Source organism: Suncus etruscus, chromosome X (assembly GCF_024139225.1).
Source record: "Suncus etruscus isolate mSunEtr1 chromosome X, mSunEtr1.pri.cur, whole genome shotgun sequence".
Taxonomy (NCBI): Eukaryota; Metazoa; Chordata; class Mammalia; order Eulipotyphla; family Soricidae; genus Suncus; species Suncus etruscus.
Genome location: NC_064868.1, coordinates 18,266,475 through 18,281,339, shown reverse-complemented (window position 1 = coordinate 18,281,339; position 14,865 = coordinate 18,266,475). Strand labels below are relative to the sequence as shown.

Below are 14,865 nucleotides of genomic sequence, written 5' to 3'. Positions count from 1 at the left end.
AGCTGGATGAGGGGTTCCAATAATTAGTGCCAGTGGTTTCACATCCCCATGCTTTACAAAAGAAACTCTCTATTCCCCCACACAGGTGACCCTCCTTCTTAGACTGTTTTTCCCTAGGACAGACATAGAACGTTGCCTGTCGCAACTTCCTCTGCTTGGCCAAGGTACTGAACCCTGGCAAGTCTGCCACGTACTGGCCTCCAGTATACACCCCCTGTGTGAAAGCCCATTTCTGAAAGACGATTTTTTCCTGGGGAACAGATTCAGATGACTCTTCAGGGATGCCCCATGCCTCTACACCAGCAATGAGGGCGCAAACCTCTGGGCATAGGGGTGGCCACCAAGTATATGGGGGGGGGGCTACCTTGGAAGTGCTCCACACAATGTCCCCAGCTTGGGAAATGACTTCCCAGGTCAGAGTCATAGGAGCGTGGGGATTACCGTGCTGGGCATGGGTGACGGCGTAGGCGAAGCTTAAGAGGATTATCAGTTGTCTCCATGTTCCATTCATCATCAAGCTCTCCAGCAAGGGCTTTCTTTGCGTGCGACGCGTGGACCCAGGCAGCAATCCCCTCTACTTTCACAGCTGTTGGGGTGGTCAACAGTACCAGGTAGGGTCCCTTCCACCTGGGCTCGAGGGTTCCCGCTTGATGTCTCCTGACCAAGACCAGGTCGCCGACCTGGATCCCATGGGGTACGGCAGGAGTCCCAGGCTAGTAGGCTTCCTTAATCTGGTCCCAAATCTGGGTGCAGACAGCCTCTAGAGCTTTAAGGTGAACAAACAAAGCAGAGGGTGAATGGGAATCTAAGGCGGGGTCCAATACCCCGTCTGGCCTGGCCAAGGGGGGAGTTCCCCCAAAAAGGATCTCATAGGGAGTGAGCCCGAAATGTTCGGGTGTGTTTCGGGCTCTGAGGAGCGCAAAGGGAAGGAGGGCCACCCAGTCTTTCCCTCCAGTCTCAATAGCCAATTTAGTGAGGGTCTCTTTTAGAGTCCTATTTATTCTCTCTACCTGTCCTGAACTCTGGGGTCTATGAGCACAATGCAATTTCCAATTGGTCCCCAGTTGTTTGGCCAGTCTCTGACTTACCTGGGCGACAAATGTGGGCCCATTGTCAGAGCCGATTACCTTCGGTATCCCGAACCGGGGCAGAATTTCTTCTAGAATTTTCTTTGTGACTATCTGGGTGGTTTCGGACTTTGTAGGGAAAGCTTCAATCCATACTGAAAAGGTGTCTATGAAAACTAAAAGATACTTATTGCCATACCTACCAGGTATGATCTCTGTGAAATCTACTTCCCAGAAGACTCCTGGTCTGTCTTCCCACAGCCGTTTTCCTGGTTCTACAAGTGGGTGGTGGGCATTTGTTAAAGCACAGGCTTCACAAGACTGAGTTACCTGTTCTGTTATAGTCTGTAGTTTGAGTATGTGATAATTGGAAGCTTTCACCAGTTCGCACAATTTCTTTCTTCCTAAGTGCATCAGGTGGTGAATATTTTTTACATAGGATTTACCTTCTTGATAAGGTAAAATGATCTTGTTATCTTTAGTTTTTGCAATCCCATGGAAGTCAAATCTGCTGGATAATCCTTTTTCTTTTAGGGTTTTGATTTCCTCACAGTCCTTTGGTGTGTAGTTTAGACTGAAATTATCTTCCTTTGGTGGAGGGTTTTCTTGTCGCACGCATAAGGCGCAGGAGACAGTTCCTTGTGCAGCTATCTTAGCAGTGTGATCCGCCATTCTGTTCCCGGTTGCCACAGAGTCAATGCCTTTTTGATGTCCAGGACAATGAATAATAGCTACTTTCTTCGGCAAATGTATGCCTTCTTAGAGAGCAAGGATCTCTTCCTTGTTTTTAATTTCTTTTCCAGCGGATGTGAGCCCTCTTTGTTTGTAGATTGCTCTGTGACTGTGAGCAGTGGAAAACACATATCTGCTGTCAGTGTAGATGTTAATAATTTTACCTTCTTCCAGCTCAAGGGCTTTTGTCAGGGCTTGCAGTTCAGCTTTCTGTGCCGAAGTTACTTCAGGAAGGCTGCTAGCCCATATTACTTGCTTTCCGTCCACTACAGCTGCTCCAGCTTTCCTTTTTCCATCCACTATAAAGCTACTACCATCTGTGTACCAGTTCGGTGCCCCCTGCCAGGGCAGATCTGTCAAGTCTCTCTGGGTCCTGGTTTCCTCAGCTAAGATGTCCGTACACGAGTGTACCGACTGGGATCCGTCTGCCTCCGGGAGCAGGGTGGCGGGGTTGAGGATGCAGGCGGCCCGAAGGTTATACAGTCGTTTAGCAAGAGACTCTGGTAGTGTGTCATTCGGGCATTGGTTAACCAACGGTCAGGGGGCTGCCTGACTATACTCTCTAATGTGTGGGGAGCGACTATAACAACGTGCTGTCCCAGAGTAAGTTTGTCAGAGTCTTTTACCAGGAGGGCAACCGCCGCTATTACCTTTAGATATGATGGCCATCCGCTTGCCACTGGGTCAAGTTTCTTTGATAAGTAGGCTACCGGTCTTTTCCATGGTCCCAAGGTCTGGGCTAGCACTCCGCGAGCCACTCCTGCACGTTCGTCCACGTACAGGGTAAAAGGTTTAGTTAGATCTGGCAGAGCCAGGGCCGTTGCCATGAGTAAAGCAGTCTTTATTTTTTCAAAAGCTTCTTGATGCTCTTGTGTCCAAGCAAAGGGAGCTCAGTCCCATGTAAGTGGATACAGAGGAGCAGCTAGAGAGGCGAACCCTGGTATCCAAAGTCTACAGAAACCGGCTGTCCCCAGAAATTCCCGTACCTGCTGTGGAGTCTTGGGGACGGGAATGGTGACCACAGTCTTTTTCCTGGCTTCTGTGAGCCACCTCTTGTCATTTTTCAGGACATACCCTAGGTATGTCACTTCGGTGCAGCACAACTGAGCTTTCTTGGCCGACACCCGGTACCCCAACTCACCCAATTCCTTTAGGAGTTCTCTGGTTCCTTCTTCGCATGTTTCCTTGGTAGAGGCTGCGAGTAACAAGTCATCAACATACTGAAGAAGAGATATTTGGGGGTTCCGGGCCCTGAAAGGGGCCAGGTCTCTATGGAGCGCCTCGTCAAAAAGCGTGGGGGAGTTCTTAAATCCTTGGGGCAATCTAGTCCATGTTAGTTGCTCAGTGTGTCCCCCTTCTGGATCTCTCCACTCAAAAGCAAACATTAGCTGGCTGCTGGAGTGTAATTGGAGATAGAAGAAAGCATCTTTTAAGTCTAGCACTGTGTACCAAACCCGCTCTGGTGGGAGAGAGCTCAGTAGATTGTAAGGGTTAGACACAGTAGGGTGCAGATCCTGGACCCTTTTATTGACTTCCCTTAAGTCTTGTACTGGCCGGTAGTCACCGGTGCCAGGTTTCTTCACTGGCAGCAAGGGTGTGTTCCAGGGAGATCAGCAGGGTACTAGAACTCCTTGCTGCATCAGTCTCTGGATGTGGGGACGAATGCCTTCCCTTGCTTCTCTACTCATGGGATATTGTTTTACCGAGATAGGTGAGGTGTGCGCTTTCAGTTCCATCACTATTGGGGGTACTTGTTTAGCCTTGCCGATTCCTGCCTGTTCAGCCTGACCTCAGGAAACTGGGTACGCCACTCTGAAGCAATTGCTTCTCCAGGCTTCATTTCGTGGAGGCGATATTCCTCCTCGATTCCAACTACCAGACAAGTCACAGGGGCTTCCCCCCAAGTCACTTCAGGTCCCTCGGGGGTAAACTGAACTTGTGCTTTTAATTTGGTCAACAAATCTCTTCCTAAGCGAGGCGCAGGGCACTCAGGGATGACCAGAAAGGAGTGAGTTACTTGGCCCTTCCCAATGTCCAATTTCCTTTCAGTAGTCCTGGGGTAGAATTTGCTGCCTGTGGTCCCCACATCATAGTCTTTTTCGTTCCTAATTGTCCTAAGGACCTGGTCAATACTGAATGTTCAGCTCCCGTGTCCACCAAAAAGTTGATGGGTGTCCCCTCTACTGAAAGCGTTACCTGGGTTCGGGGAGGGGGATCGAGCCCCGTCCTCCCTAATCATTGAAAGTCAAGACCTTGGTCTTCCTGGGTTGCTTCTTAGGGCACTCCCTAGCCCTGTGCCCTTTTTCTTTGCAATAGGCACACTGGTCTTTTTCGAGCAGACGGTCTTGGCTTCTCGGGATTCTTCTTGCCCTGTCGCCCAGGTGCCCTGTCTGCCTTTTTCTTTCTCTTTCTGCTATACTATCCCCTACCACTGCGACCAATATTCTAGTTAAATTTCTCTCCTGCCGGCGATCACGCCGGTTCTCTCTGTCCTCCATCTCTTTCTTTTCTCTTTCCTTCTTCTCTTCCTCTGTCTCTCTCCTGTGGAACACTTTCTCTGCTTCCTTCACTAAGTCTCGCAATGAATAATCCTGAAGCCCCTCTAGTCTCTGTAGCTTACGTTTTATGTCTGAGGCTGACTGTCCAATGAAGGCCATTGCTACAGCTGCCTGCTGCCCCTCTGAAGCTGGATCAAAAGGGGTGTACCTCCTATAAGCCTCCATTAGGCGTTCTAGGAAGACTGAGGGCGGCTCAGCTGGACCCTGGATAAACACTCTTACCTTAGCCAAATTGGTGGGGCACCTTGTGGCTCCCTTGAGACCTGCCACCAGAGCCTGGCGGTCGACTGTGAGACGCTCCCTACCTTCCACTGTATTGAAGTCCCAAGATGGCCTGGTCAATGGAAACCCTTCGTCTATGAGGTTAGGGAGATTGGTGGGAGTTACATCTGCCCCTGGGACATTTTTTCTGGCTTCTAGGAGGACTCTTTCTCTTTCCTCCATCATGAAGAGGACCTGGAGCAATTGTTGACAGTCATCCCAGGTGGGCTGGTGAGAGAACATAAGGGACTCAAGGAGTCCCGTCAGGGCAGAAGGATTATCTGAAAAAGAGGGGTGCATAGTCTTCCAATTATAGAAATCTGCTGAGGAAAAAGGCCAACACTGTAAAGGGGGGAGCTGGTCATCTCCTGGTGGGGACCCCATTGCCCGGAGGGGGAGGGCAAGGGACCATGGGACTGCGGCCCTTCCGGCTCCGGGTTCCCCCGGCTGGTCCTGGTTTGAGTGGACCGGCCACTGAGGGTTGCCCCACGGTGACGTGTGGCTTGTTCGGTAGTGCCGGCTGGGGAGAGGATTGAGGTTGGGAGTACGGAGGAGGGGAGAAGTCAAGAAGGAGATCGCTGTCTATCTCAGGGTAGAGGAGCGGGGGAGCTGAGGGTCGCAAGGGGGTAGGCAGTTTGGGCTTGGGATCTGAGGCTACTGCTATTGTAGTGGAGGTTGGCTCAGGACGGCCAGAGATCCAAGGCTTGACCCATGCCGGTGGGTTTTGGACGAAGTCTTGCCAGACAAAAATGTAGGGGATTTGGTCCGGGTGTCCCCCTTCGGACTGAAAAATGACCTTCTTTACTGCGGAAATAGGAGAAAGGTTAAAGATACCTTCTGGCGACCAGCCAACCCCAAAGGTCGGCCACTTGAAGGTGCAGAAGGTCTGCCAGGGGCCCTTCCATACCCCAACAGACAGATTGTGAGTCCTAGCTTTGACATCAGTCCAGTGGTTGAGGGTAAGAGTCAGGGGAGTCATCACTGTCTGTCCCATCTTAGTCCTAATTTCAAGAAAAACTGACACAGAAGTAGCAACTAAAAGAAAGATGAGCCAGAACAAGCACTGTTCGTGCGTTGCCCAGAGGCACTTGAGGGAGTCGGATGGCCGGGGCCTCTGCCACCAGCCTAGCCCAATGAGGAAGCTGCTCTCCTCGAGACTCTCCAGGCAGGGGTACACCAGGCGTTCCTGGTCCTCCCTTCTACCTCCTGGGGCATCTCCCAGGGTGATCGGATGATGGACCCCCTGGATAAGTCTATCCTTTATCCACGAAACCTCAGACTCGCTGAGCATCTGTAAAACAAAAACTGCAATAGCACCAATACAGCCAGAAGCACAACAGTAAACGCAAACCAGATTAGAGCAGACACAGACACAAAAGCTCACCTCCAAGTGGGTCTGGGGTCTCTGGGTGGTCGCAAGAATCCCGGACGAGCCCCCAAATGAAGGACCCCTGCAGGGAGACCCTCTCTCTAGCCTCAGGATCTGCCCGCACCCAAAGAGACTCAGAGACCAAACTTGCTGCAATCACACGAGGGTTTATTCGAGCAGAGAATCACACCAGCATGCTGGGACCAAATCTCATACCTCAGAGTTGAGTAGAGGAGATTCGGCCCCGTTCCAGAATTTAGCAAAGCTTTTATAGGGCAAGAACCATACATATCATAAAAAACATACATGTCAGGAAGGAGGTATTTTTCTTATCTTACGCCATAGAAGAAGTTACGCGTCAGAGTCCAGGAAGGAGGTAGCTTGTTTATCATGTGCAACAGATGGGGTTGTGTCCTGCCCCTGGGGGCATGTGCATATCTATGCCCTTCCCCTGACGACATGTGTGTATCTAAAGTGGGTTAGGGGCTTTCCAAGAATTGTTGCCCAGATCTGGCTATCTGGCATTTGGTCAGTTCAAAGGGTGGGGAGGTGGGGAGTTCTCATTCAAAGGGTGGGGAGTTCTCATTCTACTTGTAATTTTCCAGTCCTTACTTTCATTTCATACTCTTTCACTATATAATCCCAGACCCACTTAAAGAGAGAGAGATCCCTGAGCAGGAGTAAACCTTGAGCATATCTGAGTATGAACTAAAATCCATCCCCCAAATGAGTAACCACTTGATAACATAAAGGTGTCATAAATTAGTCTTTTGGACTCTGATGCACTGAACAAGAATTTGGGTGGCTCTAATATCTGCAGTGAAACTTCTTTCCAACACCCCTAATTCTACCACTTCCTGCTTAGTTGGTTTTCCTTTCTATATTATTCATCACTTTAGAGGTACAGTATACTACATTTTATTTATTTAAATGTGATTTGGTAACATATAACAGTACCTCTGACTTACAATTGTCTCTATTCTCAGACAAGATTCTGGATGTGCTCAGGAGACCATCTGTGGTGATGTGGATGTTATCCAGAGCTAGTACCAATACAAGGACATATTTTCTCCTTTGCCATTTATTTTTTCTTTGTTTACTTTTGTTTTGTTCCTTCCTTCCATCCTTCCTTCCTTTTTTCCTTCCTTCCTTTTTTCCTTCCTTCCTTCCTTCCTTCCTTCCTTCCTTCCTTCCTTCCTTCCTTCCTTCCTTCCATCCTTCCTTCCTTCCTTCCTCATGCAGTGGTATTCAGTGCTTACTTATACTTGTGCATTCAGAGAGAGATTACTCAGATAATGATAATGGTTCCAGGAATCAAACCTGTGTTAGATCTGAACAACACAAACGCCCTACTTCTTTATTATTGCTCCATACCTGAGCAGAGTTCTTTAAAAGTAGGTTACTTATGTGCTTATACAAACTTTAGCTTCAGGGAAAACAAGAAGTTCTTTAAGACATTTAACTTGAATTAAAGAGGCACAGCCAGGTAGCGATAAAAGTCCAAAGGCAACAGTACTGGGAGAACTGATTCACACAGTTGGGTGTGTGTGAAAATAAGAGGTGTTGAGGTCCTTAAGGGAGGGAGACAATACATTGGTGATGGGTGTGGCTTTGTAATGATTATTAACAGTATCATAAACCACAAATATTCAAAGTACAAAGTAAAAAAGAGAAATGGTAAAAATAAAAATTTTGAGGGCTTCATCCTTAAAAAACTAAAAAAAACTAATTTACGGGGCTGGCGAGGTGACACTAGAGGTAAGGTGTCTGCCTTGCAGGTGCTAGCCAAGGAAGGACCGTGGTTCGATCCCCCGGTGTCCCATATGGTTCCCCCAAGCCAGGGGCAATTTCTGAGTGCTTAGCCAGGAGTAACCCCTGAGCATCAAATGGGTGTGGCCCGAAAAACCAAAAAAAAATGATTTACCCTGGGGCTGCAAAATGTGTTAATTAAGCCACATATAACTATGAGCCAGTGGTAGTACAGAAGACCAACAACTTGTTAATGGTTATATATCAATGGTGAAACAATACTCTTTGTTGTGAAATTTACTGAAGAAAAGTGGTCCAGTACATGTCTTCTCGCTTTGCTGCCTGTAGCATCAACTCCAATTGGGTCTGCACTTCCACAAGTTTCTGCTGGTTCAAAATACTATTTATATCCCATTGCTCATAGCAATCAACAGGGATAGTATAAATCACACACTTCAGCTCCATAAAGGGTGTAAATATTGAAGAAGGTCCATTAGAGCAAGTATTGTAATAAGATTGCAATAGAATAAAAGACTTGGAGGCATGAGCAGTGGCTCAGGGCTGGAAGAATAACAGAGAGAGTAGTATTGGTTATTTGACAGTTATACAACTCAAGACATTGAAGGGTGCCTGAGACCCTCTCCAGCAGAGTTTTTAAGTGGTTATAAACATCCCATAATATATGGTTGTGACTCAGGTTCAGCACCTTTAAGTAGATTATCTGAGAGCTTTCTGATAGGAAAATGATATCTCTGGTAGAAAAGTAACAGCAAGACAGATTCAAAGTCTCTGGCTAAAGTCGCAGGACTCTATAAAGAAATAAAAAATGATTATTACAGCATAATGAAATATTGAAGCAGATCAGTGAACACTAAGTTAAATCTTCTGGAGTTTCTAAGGTAAAATAATTTGTACATTATTACCAATAGAAATATTACCAAAAATGGCTTACAATATGCAGACTTTACAGTTTTATGACTTTGGATTGGCTATTTTACCATTCTGAGACACAATCTCTTAAGCTTTAATATGTATACAGCAGTAATTATTATATAGGGTTATAAGAAAGTAGAATGATAAAAAAAACTATATACACCACACAATCAATGGTGGATTCTGTCTTAGTGAAGATAAGTCTGAGAAAGCACTAGAATGCTATTTATTAGTCCCCAGAAGATAAAGTCTATAACCAAAGCTTCATTCTTGAGGAGACTAAAGTAGTAAATCATCTGGGAGTGTTAAATATTGTGACCACCGAATGCAGATGTGTTTCAAGACAACAACAAAATACATTTTTGCATCTATATCCCTCTGTTCTCTCTCAAAAAGAATGTAAACTCAAGTAAAACAAGGATGAACGATTTTAAATCATTGTAGCAGTAAGCTTGTTATATCCAGTGTCTGCATATGGATGAATGTCTAACAGAAGAAATAAATGAGCACCATTTCCTATTCTAAGCTGCTTATTTTCTTCAACACAAGAGAGGCACCTATTTCTAGTCAAAAAAGTTGCAAGCTCCCCAAATTAACAAGCTGAGGTAGAAAGAAAAATGGGATCGAAGGAGTATTTGTGCATGGGCTATTTCCTTTCCCCACCCTGTTACCTGAGCAGCTTGTACAGTTGATCTCTATGGTAGAAAAAAGATAAGTTGAGCTTATTGAGGTTGTTGAACTTTGCAAGCCAAATAAGGAAGTTTTTGAAGTGCCTCCCCTTACAAAATTTGAAGGAAACATCATTCAGACTAAGGCTATTGAGGTGGATAAACTGAGATAAATGGGTGGTGACTTTCTTTAGCTGACCCTCATTCACGTCCAGGTGATCAGTGCATGCTGGATCCACAATCTTCAGGCTATTTGTGGGTGCTGAAAATTTATCAAGATGTAAATTTCGGCAGCATAGGTGCAAAGAGCCATAGCTCTGCTCAACCTTACTCTTAAGAAAAAAAAGAAATTGCTTTGTTCTTAAGGTAGAATTGAAAGAAATATCCAGCACTAATTCAGTGTGTTCCCTGAATGACAGAGGCTCAGCTTCTGAAGTAACCATTTCAACACACTTTATATTGGGTTGTGCTTCCTTTGCTTTCAGGTGGGATTGCTGAGTATAAGCACAAGACTGTAAACAAAATGGGTATTTGACCCTGTATGTGCATACTATTCCACAGTCGCAGACCTGCCTACCTGCCTTACATCCAGGATCCTCAGTTTTGAACTCCTGTACAATATAAAAAGACAGAATATGTGAGAAATCTTAAGTTTTATTATAACCCAGTAAAACTAATAATGTAAAGCTGGGACAGAACTTTATGACCTTGGATTACTCTTCATATGTGATTACATACAAGCTTTTTACACATAAATGTACCATCTTTCCCCATACTTTCTGCACTTTTAGTTATCCCAAGTCTTGATGCTGCCATCTTGTTTTGGAAAAACATTCAAAGAATAAATATATTCATAGTGTTCTCAATTAATTCTATCTGTATTAGCCCAGAAGTCTTTTAAGTACTTAATATGACTCCAAGTTTTGGACCATAAGACTCACAGAGACCCAAAACAGGTATCACTAGTTAATTTGAAGGAGACTCTTGGTATTCCCATATGCCAGTATTCAGCATGCCCTCCTCCTGCTGATTTACGCTGTGACTGCGTATCAGTCTTACCATGAGGATGAGTTCTGGTCAGGGAGGAGATGAAGACCATCCACCATGGCTTCCAAAATTTCATAAGGTGTTTCTTCTATAGTCAATCTTCCTTTGTGCAGATAATAAAAGGGCCAAACTTGCATCATTGACTTTAGCATTTCTTCCTGTCTTGCCAAGAAGGCACAAGTAAACAATGGAACAAAGATGTCTCTTGGTAGTTCATTCAGGGCTTGGATTGCTGCAGGCTCATTACTCAGCATAGACTTTATAGCAAGCTCCAGCAGTGTGGGGACGGCCTTTTGGCCCATCTTTGTTAACTTGCTTCAGGGTAAGGAATAAATGACAAAGCTGAGAAGACTTGTACAAACTCATGTTCAATTCTACGATAAGCAACTAAATATATGTTGAAAGAGTATTTGGTAAATTATTTGGACATTACAGAATACATGAATTAGAAGCAGAGAATGAAATGGGACATGTACCTTGGTAGTTAAGTACATATTTTACACATATTTATAAATATACATATATGAATAATAGGTATATATATTTTAATTTTTATTGAAGCCACTGCGGTTTACAAGTTCTTCATTATTTGGTTTCAGACTTACAATGTTTCAGGACCAATCCCACTAACAGTGTCAAACTCCCTCCACCAATGTTCACAGAGTACAACCCATGCCACCCCCCTCTGGATATCGTACATGGGATGAAGTAAAGATGGTATTTACAACATTTGGTTTTCGGGAAACTGTATGAACACATGTTAAAATAAAGCTGTATCCATATCACACAACAGAAATCAAAGAATAACAATAGATAAAACAAAGTTGAAGTTCTATAAAAATACCTGAGTAATATTTAAAAGGTGCCAGTCAGTGTTGAGAAGTCCCTGAGAGGTTGAGGAACTGAAACTTGAGAAGTCTTCTTGGAATCTATAGAGAAATATTGGACAAATGCAAAATACGTATAGGCAAAATTCAGAATAGAATTTAGAAATAAATATATAAAAGATGCATAGGTTTACAGATTAAATCAATACAAATACTTTTAAAATCAGTAGATTACTTGGGATTACTGTCAATTTAATTTCATACTTTTAATTGTCTTATATATTTTAAATTTATTGTTAAATAAGTTGAAGATTTTTTCAGTAGTATCTATAATTTGAAAAGTATTAGTGTTATATTTTTGTGCTTGGGCTATACATCAATCTGAGCTCAGGGTTTACTTCTGTGCTCAGAATCACTCCTGTATTACTGGGGCCTAAATTAAAGTATTTGGGGGGAGGAGAGGGGAAATCATCTGAAGTGCAAGGAACTGAATTGGAATCATCCTGTGCAAGGCCAGCTATTTCTTACTTTCTATAAGCTACTTCTTACTTCCTATATTCTCTTTGATCTAAAATCATTTTTAAAAAGAATTTTTAAAAGATAGTACCTAGTGCCATAGACAGAACAGGGATTAAGAGGTTTGCTTTCTTGAGGATAACTATGGTTTTAACCCCAGCACCATGTGATTACGTAACTATGGGTATAGACTCAAAACACCAAAAAGGAAAATAAAAGCATAATAAGAATGAAGCATTTCCATCATTATATGAAAAAGAAAAAACATAGTAAAGTGGTATTGCTGAATTACAGTTTAGCCATCTGAAATATAATCAAAGAGGATGGACACAAAGTTATATAATTATCATATGCCATTCAGTTACTAATAAATTCATCCCATTTTCTGTTTGTTATATTATGTGTTATTAATAAAGTGTATAAAGATGATGCTCTGGCCCTACAACTTTGGTGATGGGTATGGTGAGAGATAAACATGCAGAAATGTAAAAGTGTATTCTAAAATTTTTATATTATTATACATCCATATTAAAGTTAATTTTTATATAAACTAAAATTATTTCACACTGCCTTAGTGACCCCTTTATAGGAAATCAAATTGCAGTTATCTACAAAATGTAAATGAACATGCATTTGTTCATCATGACAGCATTTTAAGCACAAAACTTGAGTACAACAAAAAGGAAAATGTGTATCTGTATATATGTGTACTATATAATATGCATTAAATATAAATTAAATATTACCACTTAAAGCATTGGATATCAAAACAACTTAAAACTAAAGTGCAAAGCATGACTAATTTTTTAATATTAATTTTTTAAAAAGTATTTTAGACACTGTGACTCAATTATTTATGATTGAGTTTCAGGTAATATTCCACTACCAATCCCAACATCAGTGTCTCTACCTTCCCTTTCACCCACTCCCATGCCCCTCCTGTATCTATGACAGGTATTTTTAAGGCACTGTGCTTTCTAATACTGTTACTGGTAGTATTTCATGCCTGGCACATTTCAAGTTAAAACCTCCCCTTGAGTGACCACCTCCTTCCATTGTGTCTCAGCGTTCTCTAAAACCAATATAAACTGACTTCCCTCTTCTCTGATCTCTCTTATAAGTGGGATATAACAAAAATATAGCATAATAATCATTCTAAGCAACGGAAACCGAGAACTGTTCTTCATTAGGACTAGATAATCTTTAAAGAAGACAGGTGGTTTGAGGATTTTTTTAAGAGAGATTTAGTTTATTAACCACACTATTGAAGAAAATCTTAATTAAGGATAGGTGAGTGCATGAAGATTGAGTAGAAATGGTATTCTTGAGCAACTGATGCACATTGCATACCACATTTTTCTTTTCCCTGGAAGGTACTTCAACTTTATTTTCTTTCTTTTTTTCTTTTTTTAAATTTATTTATTTATTTTCTAATTTGTATTGTGACCAAAGTGCATTACAAATCTTTCACTGCATGATTTAAGGTACATATGACAATGAATGAGGGGCATTCCCACCACCAATGCTGTCCTCCCTCAGCCCCTATTCCCAGTATGCATCCCATATCTTCCTCCTCTACTCCCCAGTATGCTAGTGCAACTGATCTCCACTTTACAGCTTGTTGTAGATTGAGCATCCATTCCACCGTCATTGGAGATAAAAAGGATAAGAAAAAGGAGAGAAAAAAATTGGTGACAACTACCAAAAAAAGAAAGGAGAAAAGAAAAAAGAAAGAAAAATGGAAGAAAAAAGAAAAAAATGGACCCAGCAAAAAAAATAAAAATAAATCTCTAAATAATAACCACAAGTGTGAAAAAGAAAGAGAAAAGTGGAATAAAAAAGAGAAGGAAAATAAAGTAAAAAACTGACAAATCAAAACAAAACAAGAAAAAGTATGGGTGCTGGAGTGGTAGGGTTTGGCGTTCCCCCCACTTTTTTTTTGCATAGGCACAGTAAGCATTGGGGAAGAAAGGGAATTCCCGTGGCCTAAGAGATTCAGGGTTTCTCCATCCTTGAAGCATACCATCATATGATCAACCCCTGGCTCCATATACACTCATTACCCCATCCCAAAGGTTTTTTTGTGATGCCAGGAAAGTTTCCTCTCGGTTGTGTGTGAGAAAATCAAGCCACTGTAGCTAGTGATCTTGGTATTTGTGCAGGTTATAGGTCAGGATCTAGGATAGAGTCTCTAGGTTCTAGAGGTTCCTATCCATCGTTGTTGTGGTGTTCAGTCTTCTGTAACACTTGTTCCCTGTTTTCGTTCAGTCCCTAAGCCAAAGCCTAGGATATTATGGATCCAAAGTTTCTGCTCAGTCTCTGTTGTCCAAGTTGGACCTCTGCAATAAGACATCTTGTTGTTGTTGTTTTTTATGTGTTCTGGACTACAGCCTAGGGTAGGGTTTTTCTTATTAGTCCCAATGTAGGCTCTGTACAGTCTCAGTTGTCAAAGTCAGTTTTCTGTTGTTGATGCTCTTATATTTCACAGTTCAAAGGACGATAGCTCTTCTGATTTCCATTTAGTGTTAGGTGATGTGATAGGACAGCCTCGTCTTAGGTCAAGTTTTCCTTTCCTCGTTGTCATATCAAAACTGGCACAAGTTGGTGCCAGAGTAGTGTTATAAATCTCCCAATGGAGCTTAGTTCCTTGTGGTGTTGCCTGGAGCTGTATCATTTCTATGTTGGGGATCTGGGGTTTCGGATTGGACTAACACTGTCCAATCTCCTAGGGACTGGTTGTATCCACATGATACGTTCAGGATGGGAGGCACCCTTCTGCTATAAAAAGTGAGTTCTTATCCCTAGAAGATAAGATCTTGTTTCTGTGTCTATGGTTTCCCCTTTTTTTACTGTGCCCATACAAAAACATATGGTGTCATACTGTGTTGCTGGTGCTATTCTGGGTAAGGATGACAGGCTGTCATCTGGTTTTGTTCTGAGCTTTTATCCCAGTCAAGGCTTTTTGTACCAAGCAGCACCAAAAATGGTAAGGATAGAGAAAAATGTATATACAAAATAAAATTTATGTTAATATAAAAAAAGAAAAAAAAGAATGACAGTGTTTTGAAAAATCAATACTTTACATATATTTTCAAATATAAATATATTACTATAAGAAAGTTACAATGATTTTGGTCC

General features: G+C 42.7%; 1 protein-coding gene across 1 annotated transcript; it reads right to left on the bottom strand.

Annotated features, from left to right (window-relative positions):
* Positions 1-437: 437 nt before the first annotated feature.
* LOC125998755 (uncharacterized) lies at positions 438-5,612 on the bottom strand. Its single transcript, XM_049766825.1, is given in 6 exon segments — positions 438-2,257; positions 2,260-3,585; positions 3,588-3,887; positions 3,890-3,994; positions 3,997-5,027; positions 5,029-5,612. Coding segments are annotated over 6 exon segments (5,166 nt in total).
* Between the last annotated feature and the right edge of the window lie 9,253 nt (positions 5,613-14,865).